The following is a 17,500-nucleotide window of genomic DNA, read 5'->3' as shown; positions in this document are numbered from 1 at the left end:
TTATGTGCATATGTGTTGGTTTGTTTACTGGTGTTGTTTGTTGCTATTGGTGTATGCACATGTTTACACTGAAAATAATCAATATAAAAGTATCTTGTTTTTATCATAGTCTAGGTGATTGTTATAACACTGTGCACTGGTGTCCTCTTTTCACCCAATATCTATCTTTGTGTGTGTGTGTGTGTGTGTGTGTGTGTGTGTGTGTGTGTGTGTGTGTGTGTGTGTTCACACTGAAAGAATCATTGGTAATGTGATTCTTTCATTCACCTTTAGTGACCTGGGAAAGTGCCAATGTGGGAAAGAGTATTCCTGCCCTTCCAAGCCTCCAGGCATAGATGATACACATTATTTATTTTAAGTGGCTTTTGCTCTTTCAGGGCATGCAAGTCTCTCTCTCTCTTTCTCTCTCTGTGTGTGTGTGTGTGTGTGTGTTGTATTGTGGTATTGGCACCGCCCTCATTTCCTCTCTCGTATAGGGTGAGAGTTCATGGGTCAGGGGCCACGACAGGTCTTCATGCAGGAAGAGCATGTCTTTGAGAAATCAAAACATTAGCTTTGCATTACCAAAAAAGCCAAATTCCTGATCTATGTCATTCCTATTCCTATTCTATTTCCTTTACAGTATGTTCAGTTGTAATTGCAATCCTGTTCAAATCTAACTAGAGATTACTACGTTTATACAGAGAGGAGAGGATACCACCAATATCTGCTACCCACAATCCTCCACTGCAGCACCTCAGATCTGCTCCTCATCATGGACGATAATCTTTCACAAACTGGGACCAAACCCAATTCTTAAATACAATTTGAGATGTTAAATTTAGTAGCGGCTCCTGGTCAGAGAAATAGGTGCGTTGATTCAATATGTGCAGCAGTGTTGTTATATTTTGTTGTTGTTAAGATTCTATTTTTATATTTTTCTTTTTTCTTCCCGTCACTTTGGGCAAACGCGTCAAATACCAGAACTATACCAAAGACAATAACTGGAAACAGAACTAAAGATTTTTTTCCCTCATTTCTAAGAATACAAACACAGTCAGTGTATTCAGTAGTTGTTGCTTGTTTTCATACAGTTTGTATGTTCTTATTTGTCCCATGTTGTCTGCATAGCATGTCTCCCCCATCAGTCATCTCCCAGAGGGATTTATTTCGCTGAATCATTTTGCACTCTGGGTTTTGGATGAACTGTAAGATACAGTTTGATTTCATCATTTCCCTGGAAACACGCTGACTGACCGCAGATCCCGCATTTCTGGGCAGAGGAGTGGTCGCAGTAAATGTGTCAGGGCCGTGAATATTTGCTCAAGCGTTACACTGAATCACCGGAGCCAGTGTGTTACCAAGACCATGCTGTCTGGGCCAGGTGTGTGTTTATTGAATTTCTGTACAGATACTGTACATACACATTGTGTTCATCATGTAGCCAACACATCATGCTCAGACTTATTAAATGGAATTCAGCTATTGCTAGATCATGCACACTTTCTTTCTCTCCCTCACACACACACACACACACACACACATATATACACACACACACACACACACACACACACACACACACACACACACACACACACACACACACACACACAGAGTGAGAGAGAGAGAGAGAGAGAGAACATGGGAGGAATTGAGATGAAGAAAAACGAGACACACAATTCTTTACATTCGATATAAACACTTTCTGTGTACTGTGACCTAATATCAAACTCCAAAATACAGGCTGCACAGATCCTTTAATATCATCTAATAACGTGTGTGTGGTGGCCCTTGAGCCTTTAGACAGCCTGGGCTTTGGAGGTGGAGACGGCGAGAGCACAGAGAGATAAGCGGCACAGGGATAGCAAAGTGCCATGGGAGAAATCTGGAACTCATAAAGTTCTGACAACTTCTGTATACTTTGCCGTGGTGCACCCGATTGGTCGGCGCTCTTCCGCGGACACCCCCCCACCCCACCCGCTCCCAATCGGAATCCGTTTCCCGAGTCACTCCTATAGCCAAGCCCCACCCACGAGGTGCATCTGACCAATGAGAGGGGAGTACGGCAGATGGGGTTATAAAGGCGGTGGTGATGCAGGCCAGGTTTGTTTTGCCCTCCATTTGAGACTTGAGGCCGTGAGGGAGGAAGAACTTTTCAGAGGAGACAGAGAGCAGACAGACCTGGAAACAGCTGGTAGGAGCGTCCACATGCTATTCGTCCTAGGCCACACTCACTGCTTTTCCTTAATGAGAAAGCTTTACTGAGTTTACTGAGATTATCTCCACTTCTAGCCTGACCGTACGTGTATTACAATTACAGTCAGGGAAGACAGAGGAGGGAGACCAGACAGAACACGACAGAACAGATAGAGCGAGAAAGAAAAGGACAGGTGAAAAGCGAGGGAGCAACGGAGCAGAGAGGGGCGATGAGAGAGGAGGTGTCCTGTGCCAACTCACCCGAAGGGGGCATGGGCGCCAGCGAAGAAGAGCTCGAGCGCTCCTCCAAGAAGTGCCCGTCCGGAGGCCCGGGCCGCAAGCGGCTGCCCTCGCCCAAGAAGGCCTGTGCAGGGAGCGGGCGTGGAGGGGAGGACAGGCCTTCCTCGGCCAGCCCCACCAGCCTGGTGCCCAGCGGCCCCAAGCGCCCCAAGAAGAGCTCCCCGTCGGCATCGGCCGTGGCGCAAGCCAACATGGCCACCGTCTCCATAGCGACGGTGATCACGGGGCCGCCAGGGCCCGAGGCACCGCTGGAGGACCTGCACACGCAGCGCGTCATCGCCAACGTGCGCGAGCGTCAACGCACGCAGTCGCTCAACGACGCCTTCGCCTCACTGCGCAAGATCATCCCCACGCTGCCCTCGGACAAGCTGAGCAAGATCCAGATCCTCAAGCTGGCCTCGCGCTACATCGACTTCCTCTACCAGGTGCTGCAGAGCGACGAGATGGACGCCAAGCTGGCCAGCTGCAACTACCTGGCCCACGAGAGGCTCAGCTACGCCTTCTCGGTGTGGAGGATGGAAGGAGCCTGGTCCATGTCTGCTGGACACTAACCACTTTCCTATCCCCCGACTCCCACCCACCCCAAAACTCCCTGACCTCTCACCTACCCCTTTCCTGTTCTTTGCCTCCATTACCTAACCTACAACCAACGCTCTAATTTGGCATATTTTGCCTGAAACCTGTGTGCTCAAATCTGCTTTCTGCAAAGAACTGCGCCACTGTAGGCCCCAGTACTGGCCACACTCACCCCTTCAGGGTAACTAATTCTACTTGAAAAGTCATGTCAGGTCTGTGTAAAAAAAAAAAAAAAATTCTCATTTATTTAAATCAACCACCCAGCTTCAATCTGTCTGTAGACTAACCCATCTGCCAGTCCTCAGCGCTCATAGTCAGATGTAAAGCTGCCAGAGCTAACCTTGATGCTTCTCCAAGCCTCTCGAACTCCACACCTTTCTCTCTCTTCCTCTCTTTTTGCCCTCTTTTCATCCAGCTCCCCTGGGCAAACCACGCTGCAGACAGGCAGGTATGTACCTCATGCTGTTTTCCATAACTGTAAGAGAAACAGTCACTGGTGTCAACACAGAGAGAGAGAGAGAGAAGCCATATCTGCGAGACAAAATAAATAAATAAAAAATAGTTAAATGTTTTCTTACTCTTATTCCTAACTTTGGCTTTAATTTTTAAATCTTTGCAAAAATGTAATGTAGATACATTGAGGAATGTAGATATCTAGTAATTACTAGATATCTACATTCCTCAATGTGAAAGATGTAATATGCATTCATCTCAGAAATAGTGGCCTGTGTTTAAATCTTTACCCTTTTTAATCTTACTGAATAGATTTTGAAAATAATAAAGGAATGATCGCAAATCAATAGAAACTATTAAAACTCTGAGATAAATTAAGCCTGCAAACTACTGACCTTTTATAAACTGGAAATAGTCAATGTACAAATAACATATATAACAATTAGTTTTAGTTGTAGAATATTTTGCTCAAAATGCATCACAATGCAAATATTAATCTATATCAAATCAAATACTAGTATGTAAGCCATCTTATTGCCCTCATACTTGCAATATATGGTCTGTATACTTTATACTTTATTTATTTCTATTAAATACTCAACTATCATGCACATTTTGAAGTGGAGGATGTTAAAATGTTACAAAATTACAAATCTTTTGTAGGTAGCGCTTTTACATGTATAGCTACATATCCAGAGTGAGTTGTGTTTACAACAAAACAGAAGTTTTGGTTTAGGACATTAATTAAGTTGATGTATTGATTTTTAGCCAGGTCAAGCATGTCAGATAGCTGAGATAGGCGAGCTCGTCCAGTCTCTGGCTACCCCTGTGATCAGAGCGTCCTATCAGGTTCACTGTCAGTCAGGGAGTGCCTGCTGGGTCCAGACAAGCAGGAACCACTAGATTAAAACCAGTTGTGGACCATTAAGTGTACGTCTCTGTACGTGTTTAGAGAACAGAAGATGTAAATGTGTGTGTGTGTGTGTGTGTGTGTGTGTGTGTGTGGGTGTGTATGTGTATAAGCATATGTGCATAAATGATGAAATACTTTTTACAGAGTTTTGTGTATCTGTATACATGTGGATAGGTGTGTGTGTGTGTGAGAGAGAGAGAGAGAGAGTGTGTGTGAGAGAGAGAGACAGAAAGAAAGAGAGAGAGAGTGTGTGTGTGTATTTGTGTGCGTGAATGTTTTTACAGGAGTGTGTGTGTGCGTGCGTGAGTGTGTATGTATTTCATGTTGTAAACATCTAAATTTTGATGTTTTTCCTACATATTCTATTTAGTGTTGTAAACAACTAAATGTTTGAAAAAGCTGATAAAAAAACAAAGCACTGGGATCATAATACTAGCATGTGTGAATTTCAGATGTTTGCTTTGAAAAAAAGAGTCATTTGCAACACTATAATTTGTTCTCCGCAGTGGTTAAGTTGACTTTGAAACAACAAGCTTAGGAAATGTTTTGTTCTTTTGGAATTCTATTGCTTTTGATCAGTTGCACAGAATAATGACACATATGGTTTTATCAAACCGCATTTTCCAGTAAATATAATTTTACGGGCCTTGTAGAAGGAAGGCTAATTGATTTACCCCCAATTTTTTTGTGATGTATCTGTTTAAAGACATGTTATAAAAGTTGAGATTTTTCAATGCTTTTTTAAAATGATTATTTTTTGCACGTTATTTCCATCTACTCACCTTTTGTCTTTTTATTCTCTGGTGATAGTTCAGAACATTTGAAAATTCCCTCTGCGAAGACCTGCAACATACCTCCATCTTCACCTGCTTTCCCTAATGGGACTCACATCCCCAGCAGCACTCTCCATTCCCCTCTCCCTCTCCTCTCCTGACACTGCAGGCACAAGTCTGGACAGTTCATTCCGAAACTCGCCCGGATATCCTCAGACCACACCGGCCTGTGTGTCAACCTGACCCTTCCCTTGTACCCACGCTGAGGACAGACCGAGATCCCATTTCGCTCAAGCTGTGCTCTTTCAACCTCGGTGCACAGTGAAAACAAAAACTGGACAGTAGTATCTTAAGTCTTAGGGGGCATCACTGGACATAACCCAGACAAGAACCAAATAATGAGAGACCCTAAAATGTGGGTTGAAACACAAAAAGTGTGTATGTAATGGAAAATGGTAGCCTGCAGGTTTGGTTGCCAGTGGCAACAACAGTAGGTGTTGGTTGCATGCTGTTCTGACACCACATCAAAGAGACTGACTCTCTGTCACACCTAATGAATGTTGCAAGATGCTAATAAGCTAAACAAAAACAAAAAGAAAAAGGGAAAGCAACGCATTGTGTGTGCTGTGTTGGGACACTTCTATCGGTGACAGACTTGCTGTGCTTCATTCAGCTTTATATGTGTATAGTACTATTCTTTGTGTATGCTCAATAACTGAGCGTACAACATTTGTGTGTCGTTGGGGCAATGTAGCAGACCTTGCTAATCAAGGGTTGACAACACCATGCTGCAAACCCCAGTAGTCAATGTGAACACTCTTCAATGATGGGACATGAACACAGTCCCATAACAGTCTCGCAGGGATGTCTTTCAGCCATGGGTTGTGGCTACAAGGCTAAAACCCCTGCTAAAACAGTGGATATCTCTGAGAAGATGTGATGTATTTGTGTATAAGTATGATAAAGAAAAACAAAGCTCATACAAAATCAGGGACAAACATGGGTGTCTTTTTAATGAAGGAAATTAGTAGAAAACAGTATAAAATGTATAGTCATTCTCACCTGTACAAATACATTGGATACGTCCAATAACATGAAAAAAGTTAAAAGATATCATTCTTTTGTCTCAGAAAGCTCTCAGAAAGCTTTTTTTTTTCAAAGCGAAATCTTCCAGTTTTTTTTAAGGCTACCTTTACACAGGTTTGTCAGCTTGATTTGATGCACATGGTGGCGCTTTTGGTCTCCTTGAGCTATCTACAATTCTAGCCAAGATCAAAACAAGAGCATTTATCAAGACACACACAGTTTAGATATGAGACATGCAAACACACACTCTCTCTTTCTCTTTCTCACACACACACACACACACACACACACACTCACTCACAGGCGAGGTGGTCTGAGCCTGCATGGCTGGGTTTTCTTTAACAACATGTGCAGCACGTCAACATGACCAATACACACCATGAACAAACAATCACACGCACAAAAATATACTATACACAAACATAAGACAAGGGAAAAATAAAACATACAGTATGCACAAGGGCATCTTTACCACAATAAGGAAAGTGCTACTATTTCATTTTTATTTGTTTCTAATCAGGGAATTATATTCTTAAATCGAGATTCCAAGGACATTTGATCCAGAAAGCTGCCTCTCAGTGCTAAATCCAGAGAAACTCACCGATAAACAAGGACTAGGCGGAAAAATAGACTCTTTTGTCTGAGACTGTGCTGGGCACATTCAGCTTGTTTTACTATTTTAGAAGCAAATATAAAAAATTTAATCAGTATTAGACTAATGTAATAAGACATTCATTGCCTGGGTTCCTGAAAAGCACCATGAAGTCATGTGCCGCACAGCTATAAGACATATGGGAGGCGAGAAGCTTCCAGTGCACATGATAGCACCTTTCACAATAGTCATAATGAATGTGTTCATGGAGATATTTCATTATTAGTAGGACATTTTTTAAAAGATGCTTTTTTGAGATATAAAAATCTAATGATCAGTTTTGGCGCTAAAGGGGGGAGGGGGCATTCCTGCTAGGAACGTAACTTGAGTATCAGCCACATCAGAGCACAGAGATCAATGCAAACAAAATGTGCAAGACGTCAAGTTCCATTCAGGTGCTGGGAGCGCAGCTTAGGCCTGGCCTCAGAGGGCCAGAAGAGATTCGATTAGGGGGGGGGGGGAGAAAAATGAAAAGCCTTGGGAAGGTGAGACGACGTTCAGGGTTAATTCCATCGCTACGTTCCTGGAATTCAAACGGGGGAACAGAGCCCTTTCAGACCCCTCTCCCTCTTTTATGATTCCAAAAAGAACCGCCGATTCCGACTCATAACGGTTCCAGATGATGCCTCGTCCCCGGCGAGCTCTCTCTCCCGCACGCACGCGCTCTCTCTTTCTCCCTCTGATGTTGCTGACCGACCCTGGGTCAGGAACAAAAGCAACCAAGCCATCTCATTGTGTCATCATTGGCTGCACAAGAGCAAAGAACGGAATAAAGCCAAGGACATGCCCGAGGACACCCTAACATCTTGCGACGAGACACTGTCAAACGAGACACTGTCAAACGAGACACTGTCAAACGAGGCAACTGGAGAATGTCGAGCGGCTGTCATCTCATAGATGAAATGAGAGACTGTTCAACAGCTACAATGTCTCATAAACTGTCCTGCATCTGAGGAGTATGTCATTAAGGCCTTAAGGTCTAAATATGCTTTGTAACAGGAGCTAAACTAGCACTGAACCCAACACTTAGGCAAAACACACATCACACAACATGCAGACAGAAAACAGAAACAGTATCAAAAAGCACTCATTGGTCCACAAATGGAAACTCTATATAAATATATACTTTAAAACAACCTTCAGTACACACACTTATAGGCTGTGAGGCTCACATTGCTCACTGGTCTTGTAGAAAAAAAAATATATATAATATATATACAGTATATACATATAATATATATATATTATATATATATATATATATATATATATATATATATATATATATATATATATATACTGTATATATATATATATATATATAGTAAAGGAATGCAGCCTAAAATAGGTACATACTGTAACATAGTAGGCATATACGTCCACAGGTTAAAACACTGGTCTTTGTGGGTGAAATATAACATTGAAACAAGATTTGTCTAAAAAAGGAACAGGTTGTACAAAATTGTACAAAGACACATACGGCAGGATTTTTTATGCTACAGACAACTGGAGTGCATTTTCGTCAGTGGACAGAATCCTATGAAGTCCAGCATGTCATTGTAATGCAAGCATCTCAAGCTGGTCTCACTTTTTGAGTTGCTTTTTTTCTGCCTGCCTGTTTCATGCTGTACTTAACTGAACTTGAAATTCAAAATCACTGGCAGCAGAGTTACAATGAATTGGAAAAAGAAGTTACAGAGGTCTCTTGTTTTTGAGGAATAATTCTTAAAGACAGCCGTGTGTTTTGGTTTTTGAGAAAAAAAGGAATGACTAAAAGGCATAGCTTAAACTAACAACTCGGTATGAACAGGAACGTCTATTTTTGTTTACTTCCTGAATGCTTTCTGGAAAATTCCTTCATAAACTCCACCTAATAAAAAATGCTTCATGTCTTACATCAGGGTTAACTCCACAAAACAACCCCAGGACAGTATAACAAAACTTCAACACAGTGCTCAAAGAAAATGGTTTCACGTTTTTTCAAAAGAAAGAAAAAAAATATTTTCTTCACTTCACAGTGAGGAAGGCACTGTGTGTGGCATTGGGATCCAGCATACTGGCACTTCCTTCTTTGGTTTACTTCAAAACTGGTCATGCCACTGTAACACTTCTTCCCACCCTCACAGCACCATGCTGGTCAGATGACGAGCGTTTAGCCAAACTGCTCGAAGCCATCCATGTGCTCCGCCTGCACTACCCTCTTGGGTGGTGGGAGAACTCAGTCCTGGGGAGAAAAGCCCCTCTTGGTGGTGGTGGTTAGTGAGGTTCCCCTCTTCACTGTAGGGTGCTTTGGCTGCCTTGATAAAGCGTTGTATAAATGCAAGTTGTTGTTGTTGTTGTTGTTGTTGTTGTTGTTGTAAAGCACCTTCGCAGTGAAAGAAGAACTTGCCACAAAATCAGCCCAGATCTCTGGACCTTGTGTAGACCACCCAACGGGGGAACATCTGTCATACCAAAGGGCATCACCTTTAACCCCCAACGATCCCACGTATCCTGCCATCCCCCTGTAATCAAGAGGCTACAGACTACAATCCAACTATATATGGACTTATATGGTCATCTGAAGACTACCAATATCAAAGAGTCAATGCTGAAGGAGTGAACAAGTGTCGCAAGAGTAGCATAGAAAGAATTCTTGAGTTTCACAATATTCAACATGAAAACAGAGTGTCCCCATGTCATTTAAAAAAAAAAAGAATCCCATATTGCTGATTCAATCTTCTTTGTCATTGCTCGTTTTAAAGCTTATATAGCGGATAGCAGATAGCAAAGGCACTGAAGGACATTGAGCTGAGCGCAGGTCTCCCTGTAGGAAAGGCCCCTGATAAGGAGAGGAAAGGCATCAGTAGACGGGGGCATCCTGGGGGTACGGGAGAGACGGTCAGTAGACGGGGGCATCCTGGGGGTACGGGAGAGACGGTCAGTAGACGGGGGCATCCTGGGGGTACAGGAGAGACAGTCGGCTGCCTCCTACATGGAGTGGTCTGTGTCGTGTCCCATGTACTCACGCGGAGCGGAACTGGAAAGGAGAGAAAAAGAGAGAGAGAGAGAGAGAGAGAGGAAAGGAAGATGAAAGAGAGAGGGACAAAGAGACAGAGAAAATAAAGCTTAATTCTTTTTGATTTATGTTGAAGTATATGTGGAGCAGCAAACCAACAATTTCAATACGTGTTGGCAGGATATGAAACATTTTCACTGAGAGAGTAGTGGAAAGGGCAAAAGAGGACAGTGAACCAGGGGCAGAATGGAGCGAAGAGCAGGGGCAGAATGGGGCAGAATGGAGTGAAGAGCAGGGGCAGAATGGAGCGAGGAGGAATGGAGCGAAGAGCAGGGGCAGAATGGGGCAGAATGGAGCGAAGAGCAGGGGCAGAATGGGGCAGAATGGAGTGAAGAGCAGGGGCAGAATGGGGCAGAATGGAGTGAAGAGCAGGGGCAGAATGGAGCGAAGAGCAGGGGCAGAATGGGGCAGAATGGAGCGAAGAGCAGGGGCAGAATGGGGCAGAATGGAGTGAAGAGCAGGGGCAGAATGGGGCAGAATGGAGTGAAGAGCAGGGGCAGAATGGAGCGAGGAGGAATGGAGCGAAGAGCAGGGGCAGAATGGGGCAGAATGGAGTGAAGAGCAGGGGCAGAATGGAGCGAAGAGCAGGGGCAGAATGGGGCAGAATGGAGCGAAGAGCAGGGGCAGAATGGAGCGAAGAGCAGGGGCAGAATGGAGTGAAGAGCAGGGGCAGAATGGAGCGAAGAGCAGGGGCAGAATGGGGCAGAATGGAGTGAAGAGCAGGGGCAGAATGGAGTGAAGAGCAGGGGCAGAATGGAGTGAAGAGCAGGGGCAGAATGGGGCAGAATGGAGCGAAGAGCAGGGGCAGAATGGGGCAGAATGGAGTGAAGAGCAGGGGCAGAATGGGGCAGAATGGAGTGAAGAGCAGGGGCAGAATGGGGCAGAATGGAGCGAAGAGCAGGAGCAGAATGGAGCGAGGAGGAATGGAGCGAAGAGCAGGGGCAGAATGGGGCAGAATGGAGCGAAGAGCAGGGGCAGAATGGAGCGAAGAGCAGGGGCAGAATGGGGCAGAATGGAGTGAAGAGCAGGGGCAGAATGGAGTGAAGAGCAGGGGCAGAATGGAGTGAAGAGCAGGGGCAGAATGGGGCAGAATGGAGCGAAGAGCAGGGGCAGAATGGAGCGAAGAGCAGGGGCAGAATGGAGAGAGGAGGGGCCGAGGGGCGGCGAGGAGGAGAGATCTGCCCATCCTCTCGACCGGGCAGCGCGGAGTAGGGGAGCGCGTGGTCGTGCCTGCGCGTGTCCGTCCTCACCTGCTGTTGCTGTGGACGCCCATGGTGAGAGAGGCAAGGGCAGAGACGGCGTCACTGGCAGAGTCACGCCTCTGGGCCTGCAGGTAGGACATGTCCACCGTGTGGGCCAGCGCATTTACAGAGCGCCAGTACTGCCCTGAGGGAGAGAGGGAGAGAGGGAGAGAGAGAGAGAGAGAGAGAGAGAGAGAGGGAGAGGCAACTCAGTCCATTGTTTCTTTGTTTTCCTCTGTACAGTACATGATATAGATATACATAGAAATATAGGTACATGAAGATATATACATCTTTTCACATTCTTGGATAATAGTGCATTGAGTTATGAGCATGGTAATTCATCTCTGCTTAATTTATTAATTTGAGCTTGAGAGAGTGAATGAGATTCTATAGGATTAATTGTAACAATTATTACAGATGCCAGCCAAATCACACAACCTGCCTTGACATTCTATTGTAAGCACCAATTGCACACCTGAAAAAGCACTTAAGTGTGTATGTAAGAGTGTGTGTGTGTGTGTGTGTGTGTGGGGGGGGGGGTACACTCACATGTTTATGTGCACATGTGCTGGTGTGTGTGGTGGGTATGTGTGCTTTCCTGTGTGTGTGTATGTGTGTGTGTGTTCCAATGTTCGATTCGCTCCTTCCCTAAATGAAGGGCTTAACATTCTTGTGGCTTTGCAAATATTTGTAATTAATTGAACAGCACTGCGCTGACATTTGTGCGCAATCAGGAGGAGGATGTTGAGGAGGTCGTGTGCCAGAGGACGGTTTGAAGTTAATTAGACCCAGGAGAGACGGAGAGTAGGGGGCAGAGGAGAGAAGGGTGGGAGCCGACAGCCTGACGGAGTGAGTGAGAGAAAAACAGAGAGAGAGAGAGAGAAAGAGAGAGAGAGAGCAGGAAGAGGGAGAGGCTCCAAGATGGAAGGACTAACAGGATGGGTTTTGCAACGGGTAACATGAAGAATGGAACAGTGTGCAGTATCAGTGCAAAGCCTACGCAGTACAGCGAGGGAAAGGGGTGGTAGAGACAGTTCAAGAGAGTGCTGGGGTGGAGGTGGGTGAGCACCGGGGGGGGGGGTGGTGTTCAGTGCTGCTCTGGTCTGGAGTTAGGGTGTGTGTGTGTGTGTGGGTGGAGGTGGGGGGAGGTGTCAGACACTTACTGTGGACCTGGACGACGCGCTGTAGGGAGCGCACCCCGTTAGCACAGGGCCTCTGCTGCAGGACGTCCTGAGAGAGGGACTCGGTCTGAGGGAGAAGGGTATACAGTGTAGCAGCATTAGACTTCAGACACACACACACACACACACACACACACACACACTGTCATATCACACAAACACATAGAAATATGCGTAAAGTCAGATCACTCTTCTTTCACATACACAAACTCACACATACAAAAACTGTCAAATGATTCACTTCACACGCATAGTACACACCCCCTTCACAGTCAGAGAATACAACAAGGCTCTTCTGCCAACAACCAGATGGGCTGATGAGAGATGAGAAGAGCCAATATCACTCTCTAGCATCACCTTCTGCTGATTGGACAGACAGCGCTTGACTTTTGCGTGTGTGTGGGAGTTAGTGTGTTTACATGTGCACAAGTATGTTGGTGTGTTTCTGCATGGGCATGCATGTGTTAACTATTTACGTGTGTGTGTGTGTGTGTGTGTGTGTGTGTGTGTGTGTGTGTGTGTGTGTGTGTGTGTGCGTGTGTGTGTGCGTGTGTGTGTGTGTGTGTGTGTACGTGTGCGTGTGCGAACATCAGCATGGGTGTGGGCGGTGTCTGACCTCGTTGCCGAGCAGGGTGCTGACGCAGGCCTCAGATGCGTCGCAGATGGCCGTGAGGTCATGACCGCCCTCCAGAGCCAGGACCACGCGACCCCCGGCCAGCTCCATCAACTTCCGGGTCAGAAAGCCAAAGCCTGGGGAGCAGGTGGATGCAGAGGTTAGGGGTGTCAGTAGCAGGGACAGATTGGTATCAACGAGGCATAGCCCTTCACCAAAACACACATTACTGTGGCTAATTCAAAGCCCTCTCATTACATTTCCAATTACGTTCGTTAAGCTCAGTAGTTCACCAACCCATGCAGATGTAATTGTAAACATCTGATGTTCATGTTTCATATTTCTGAATTCAGATGATCAGTGTTACGATAACATGTTAACTTTACGTTGCTGTGTGATTGTGATTGTGCAGCCATGTAAATGAAAAAGGTTGCCGAGAGTGAAAGCAATTAGTAGGTGATTCGAATGGGGGACAGCACATCTTCTTATTAGGCCATAAATTCTGCTGATTGGAATGGAGCTCGAATAACGCGCCATATTCACAAATCTGGCCACGATTCAGACAGCTTGCGCTGCCTTCAAAGAAGCACCAACGATTTGTCTCCTTGCATGAAATTCCATTTCAGGAAAATTGCAGGAGAGAGCAAGAGCGTTCTCTGAAGCCACTGAAGCGCCAGATTAAAGAGGAGTAGAGAGAGAATGAGGGGAAAAAGAAAAAGGGAGGGAGAGGAAGAGAGAAAGAGAGAGTATGTACAAAACAAAGATATTTTAGTCTAATGAAAGAAATCCTTCACTGTATACCATAGAGTTCTGGTATACTGTCACTTATAAGCTTTCGCTTAAAGACAGCACAGTGATTGGTTAGATGTTATTATCCACCAAAGCGTACAATAGGCGCATTTGGAGAGGCTGACCCTAGAACTACACAGTTCCTAGGGCTTTTTCTGTTTGACTTAAGTGATATGACGTTAGTAGCCCAATTCTTACATAAACATAAAGTAATGAAATGGACAGCATTGCTATTTAGTTACTAGCTATTAAAGTTTATTGACAAACTAGAAGCTCATGGTATCAGGAAGCACATAAAAAAGAATCAGCATTGCTTTCATCGTTATTCTTTTCATCTGTCCAGAAGGCATTTGTGGCGTGACAGTCAGCCTTTGCAGCCTTCTTCTGCAGTTTTTATTTTAAGAAAATTGAATCAGAAGCTGAATTTCTTTTGCAGAGGTAAAAAAAAAAAAAAAGAAAAGATGCTTCTGCTGCCTTGGCCAAGTTGGCATGTACATCAGTCATATGCTCAGGGAAAAGACCCTACCCCAATGTAGGAACTCAAATAGTTATAGGAACTGTGGTCAGAGGAATCCCCAGGTCCATGCTGTCCAACCAAATGCACGAAAAAAGGGGTTCCAGGAACTGCAAAAAGTCCCTACAGTGCGAAAGGGCCTAATATTGGGCTTCTCCATGTGTAAAATATTTGCTACAAAGCTACAAAGATATGATAGCCAAAGCAGGTAAGTTGCATGTAATGATTTGCCAGTGCTGTAAAAGGGAACAACCATACAGCCGCCCCCTGCTGGGAGAGAGTTGGCCAGGCCTAGGCTCTCTTCAATCCAGCAGCAAGGGCCAGTGAAGTGGTGAGGGCTCTAGTACAGAGAGGGGCGCTTACACTTAGCAGACACGCGGTAGCCCCCCAGGGCTGCTGTATGGCCCTCCACAGCGTCGAAGCCGGACGACACCAGCACCATGTCAGGAGAGAACTCGTGGGCAATGGGCATCACCACCGTCCTGCAGGGAACACAAAGAGGAGATAGAAATGTTACGAACCACATGGAACCACATGGAAACATGGAGGGGGAAGACAACAGACTTGCAGGTCTAGACTGAGTTGGCTGGTCTGAAGCCCATGAAAAAGACCTTAGCTTCTCTCACATCTCAGCAGACCACATTATAGTAAAGCTTGTTTGCAGTATGTCGAAAACTGCATTTACCTTTACATTTGCTCATTTAGCAAGCGCTAACTATAATGCACACATCTTTACATGCTCATTTAGCAAGCGCTAACTATAATGCCTCACACTGCACTGTGGCTTTGAATTTTTTCCTCACTTGAAAGCTGCTTGGATGAAAGTGTTTGCCAAATGAATAAATGAAAATATGACAATATCATTTTTTACAAGAGCAGTCTGTGACAAAGCCGATGTGAAAATGTATATTTTAAGCAGGCCTTGACAAACATCAGTTTGAACACTAACCCGCTGATAGTACTGTAAACATCACATAAACATCAATCATTTTCATGATTATTTTTCGGGGTGGTCTTTTGAAATGTGCTGCGAGAGCTAGAAGTATAACTGCTTACAGGACCTGCCTATCAAACCCCCATCAACAGCCACTCGGCCCTGTGTCCACCCAGTCCAGATGAGTGTATGATATATGACTGTATACCAGAGGGCCTGCACACTTCATTCCAGAGGGCTGAAGTGTGTGTGTGTGTGGGGGGGGTGTTTCATGTGTGCCTGTGTGGTGGCTGAGAGGGGATTCCCCTAGACAGAGCCATTTTATGTCACACACATATTGCAAAATGTCGTCAAAATTGCAATTGCAGTGATTGCAAAATGAACACTGGACACAGTGATGCGGGCAGGCAGCATCGCAAACGGTCACTTCTGCAAGAACACTGAAGGTGATCGATTTGTTGCTGTTAGGTGCCATTCAGGCCCAAATGAAGCTCAGGATAACAAAGGAGTGCGGAGCAACGATCTACTTCCTCTGAGCCAAAACATTTAGCTAGCAGTGAACTGAGGCATGTGGGTATGCATATGCTTTATGAGGGGTGCACATGAACTTTCATAAGCAAAGAAGCACTCTGGCAAATGAAATGCCCTGGATTGTGTTGTCAACGTGGCATTTACAAAACAACAAAGATCATCTGAAACAGGTTAAATTTGGGGAACAAAGTTTGTGCAATAATATGCAGATGGAAATGCAGGGATTTGGGGGGGGGGGGGGGGTTATTGTGTCAGGCTACCACATCCTGTATCAAAGCGTGCCCATTAAGGTATGGCTGCATATTTGGGGCTCATGTTGGGACTGGCGTCTGGAGGGCTTCTGAAGTCCCAGAGTGACCCTAAAACCCTCAGGATGCCCCAGGGCTGGGTCTCCATGGTGTAATAATTCCAGCCAATGATTTTGATGAGCAGGGTGAAGTTTTAATTCTTCTCCGTCCTTTCATCCTCCATTCTCCACTCTCTCGCTCACTGTCTTTCTCTTCCCCTCTGCCTCTATGTCAGTCTCTACCCATCTCCTTCTCTCTCTCTTTCTCTCTTTCCCCTTCTCCCTCTCTCTCTCTCTCTCTCCCTCTCTCTTTCTTTCTCTCTCTCTCTAGTTCAGACTTCAAAGCGTCTCCCGGCGTCTGGTTCCCATTTTCAGCTCGTCTCTCTTCGCACGTCACTGACGGCCGCCATCTGGGATCCATTTGCCTTCATTACGCTGCCTCTTGTGTTCGCCGAGCAGGCGAGCGAGCGAGCGAGCAAGCACACCGACCCAACGCACCCCCCTCCACTCTCATACCTATCCCTGCCCCCACCGCGCAGACCCTGCGGCCAACAGCCCCCCCCCCCCACACACACACTCCCCCACTCCGCCACGTATACCTCCCCGTCCATACCCCCTCAACCCCCACCCCACTCCACCTACCAACCAACCAACCCTCCCGACCTACACCGCATGTCTCCCAACAGCACCGACACCACCACCACCACCACAGTGGCCTCCTACTGAAGGTCTCCCTGTACTACTACACCTCTCCTCTCCTCTCCTCTCCTCTCCTCTCTCCTCTCCTCTCTCCTCTCCTCTCTCCACCCAGCCCAAGCAGTGCAGCGGCTCTCAGCACTGAGGCAGGAGTCCAGCCCAACTTACACGCCTCAGCTCAACTCAGATCGGCTCTGAGGACGTCGCCGCCACCGCTGCCACCGCCGCCACCAACTCATTTCGACTGAGCTCCAGCTCAGTTTGGTCATTCATTCGCTCATTCAGCCAGCCAGACTGACCGCATGTACCACATACAGTACGCAACGCAGAGCCGCGAATGAAAGGAGTAGAGTGGCACGCGGATGAGTGCAGGCGGTGCTTCCTAACCAGGAGCTTATGGCACTGTGCAGAGCTGCCATACATACTTACGGCTCTTTAGCTCTTGTCACTGGTGTCCTGCTACAACAGCTCCCCGTTACAGTTAGTGGGTTGGGAGAGTGTGGCTTTGTACGTCTGAAAGCTTTAGCAAATTAAGGCAATGAGCACAGTGGCACTCCATGAAGAAACGGTCAGAGTTGTAACCCGAAAACTGAAGATTGTGCACATGTGTGCGTGCTCCTGCATGTGTGTATGTGTGTGTGCATGTGTGTGTGTGTTCATGATTGGGGTGTTTCGTCCTCCGGTGATTTAATGTTTGACTTTTTGAAATACAGCAGTCATGTG

General features: G+C 45.9%; 2 protein-coding genes across 4 annotated transcripts in view; one reads left to right on the top strand and one right to left on the bottom strand.

Moving 5' to 3' along the window:
• The first annotated feature begins 2,000 nt into the window (after positions 1 to 2,000).
• Positions 2,001 to 6,020, top strand: LOC143104433 (uncharacterized). Its single transcript, XM_076268494.1, has 2 exons — positions 2,001 to 3,502; positions 5,231 to 6,020. Exon 1 carries the CDS (start codon positions 2,409 to 2,411, stop codon positions 3,027 to 3,029), a length of 621 nt encoding a protein of 206 aa, XP_076124609.1. The 5' UTR covers positions 2,001 to 2,408; the 3' UTR covers positions 3,030 to 3,502; positions 5,231 to 6,020.
• Positions 6,021 to 6,180: 160 nt separating this feature from the next.
• hdac7a (histone deacetylase 7a) overlaps positions 6,181 to 17,500 on the bottom strand; it is a 43,715-nt gene continuing 32,395 nt past the window's right edge. For all 3 annotated transcript variants that reach the window (XM_076268490.1, XM_076268491.1, XM_076268492.1), the window contains exons 20-24: positions 14,694 to 14,812; positions 13,031 to 13,164; positions 12,397 to 12,481; positions 11,240 to 11,375; positions 6,181 to 9,950 (exon numbers count right to left, since the gene is read on the bottom strand). In XM_076268490.1, coding sequence (XP_076124605.1) covers positions 9,902 to 9,950; positions 11,240 to 11,375; positions 12,397 to 12,481; positions 13,031 to 13,164; positions 14,694 to 14,812 — 523 coding nt within the window. In that variant the 3' untranslated portion in view covers positions 6,181 to 9,901. The remainder of the gene's footprint in view (positions 9,951 to 11,239; positions 11,376 to 12,396; positions 12,482 to 13,030; positions 13,165 to 14,693; positions 14,813 to 17,500) is intronic.

This window comes from Alosa pseudoharengus, unplaced genomic scaffold (genome assembly GCF_046254945.1).
Source record: "Alosa pseudoharengus isolate Yale_2024_CS ecotype anadromous, Long Island Sound unplaced genomic scaffold, YU_APseudo_1.1 YU_APseudo_1.1_scf_5, whole genome shotgun sequence".
Taxonomy (NCBI): Eukaryota; Metazoa; Chordata; class Actinopteri; order Clupeiformes; family Clupeidae; genus Alosa; species Alosa pseudoharengus.
This window is presented reverse-complemented; position numbering and strand designations above follow the sequence as displayed.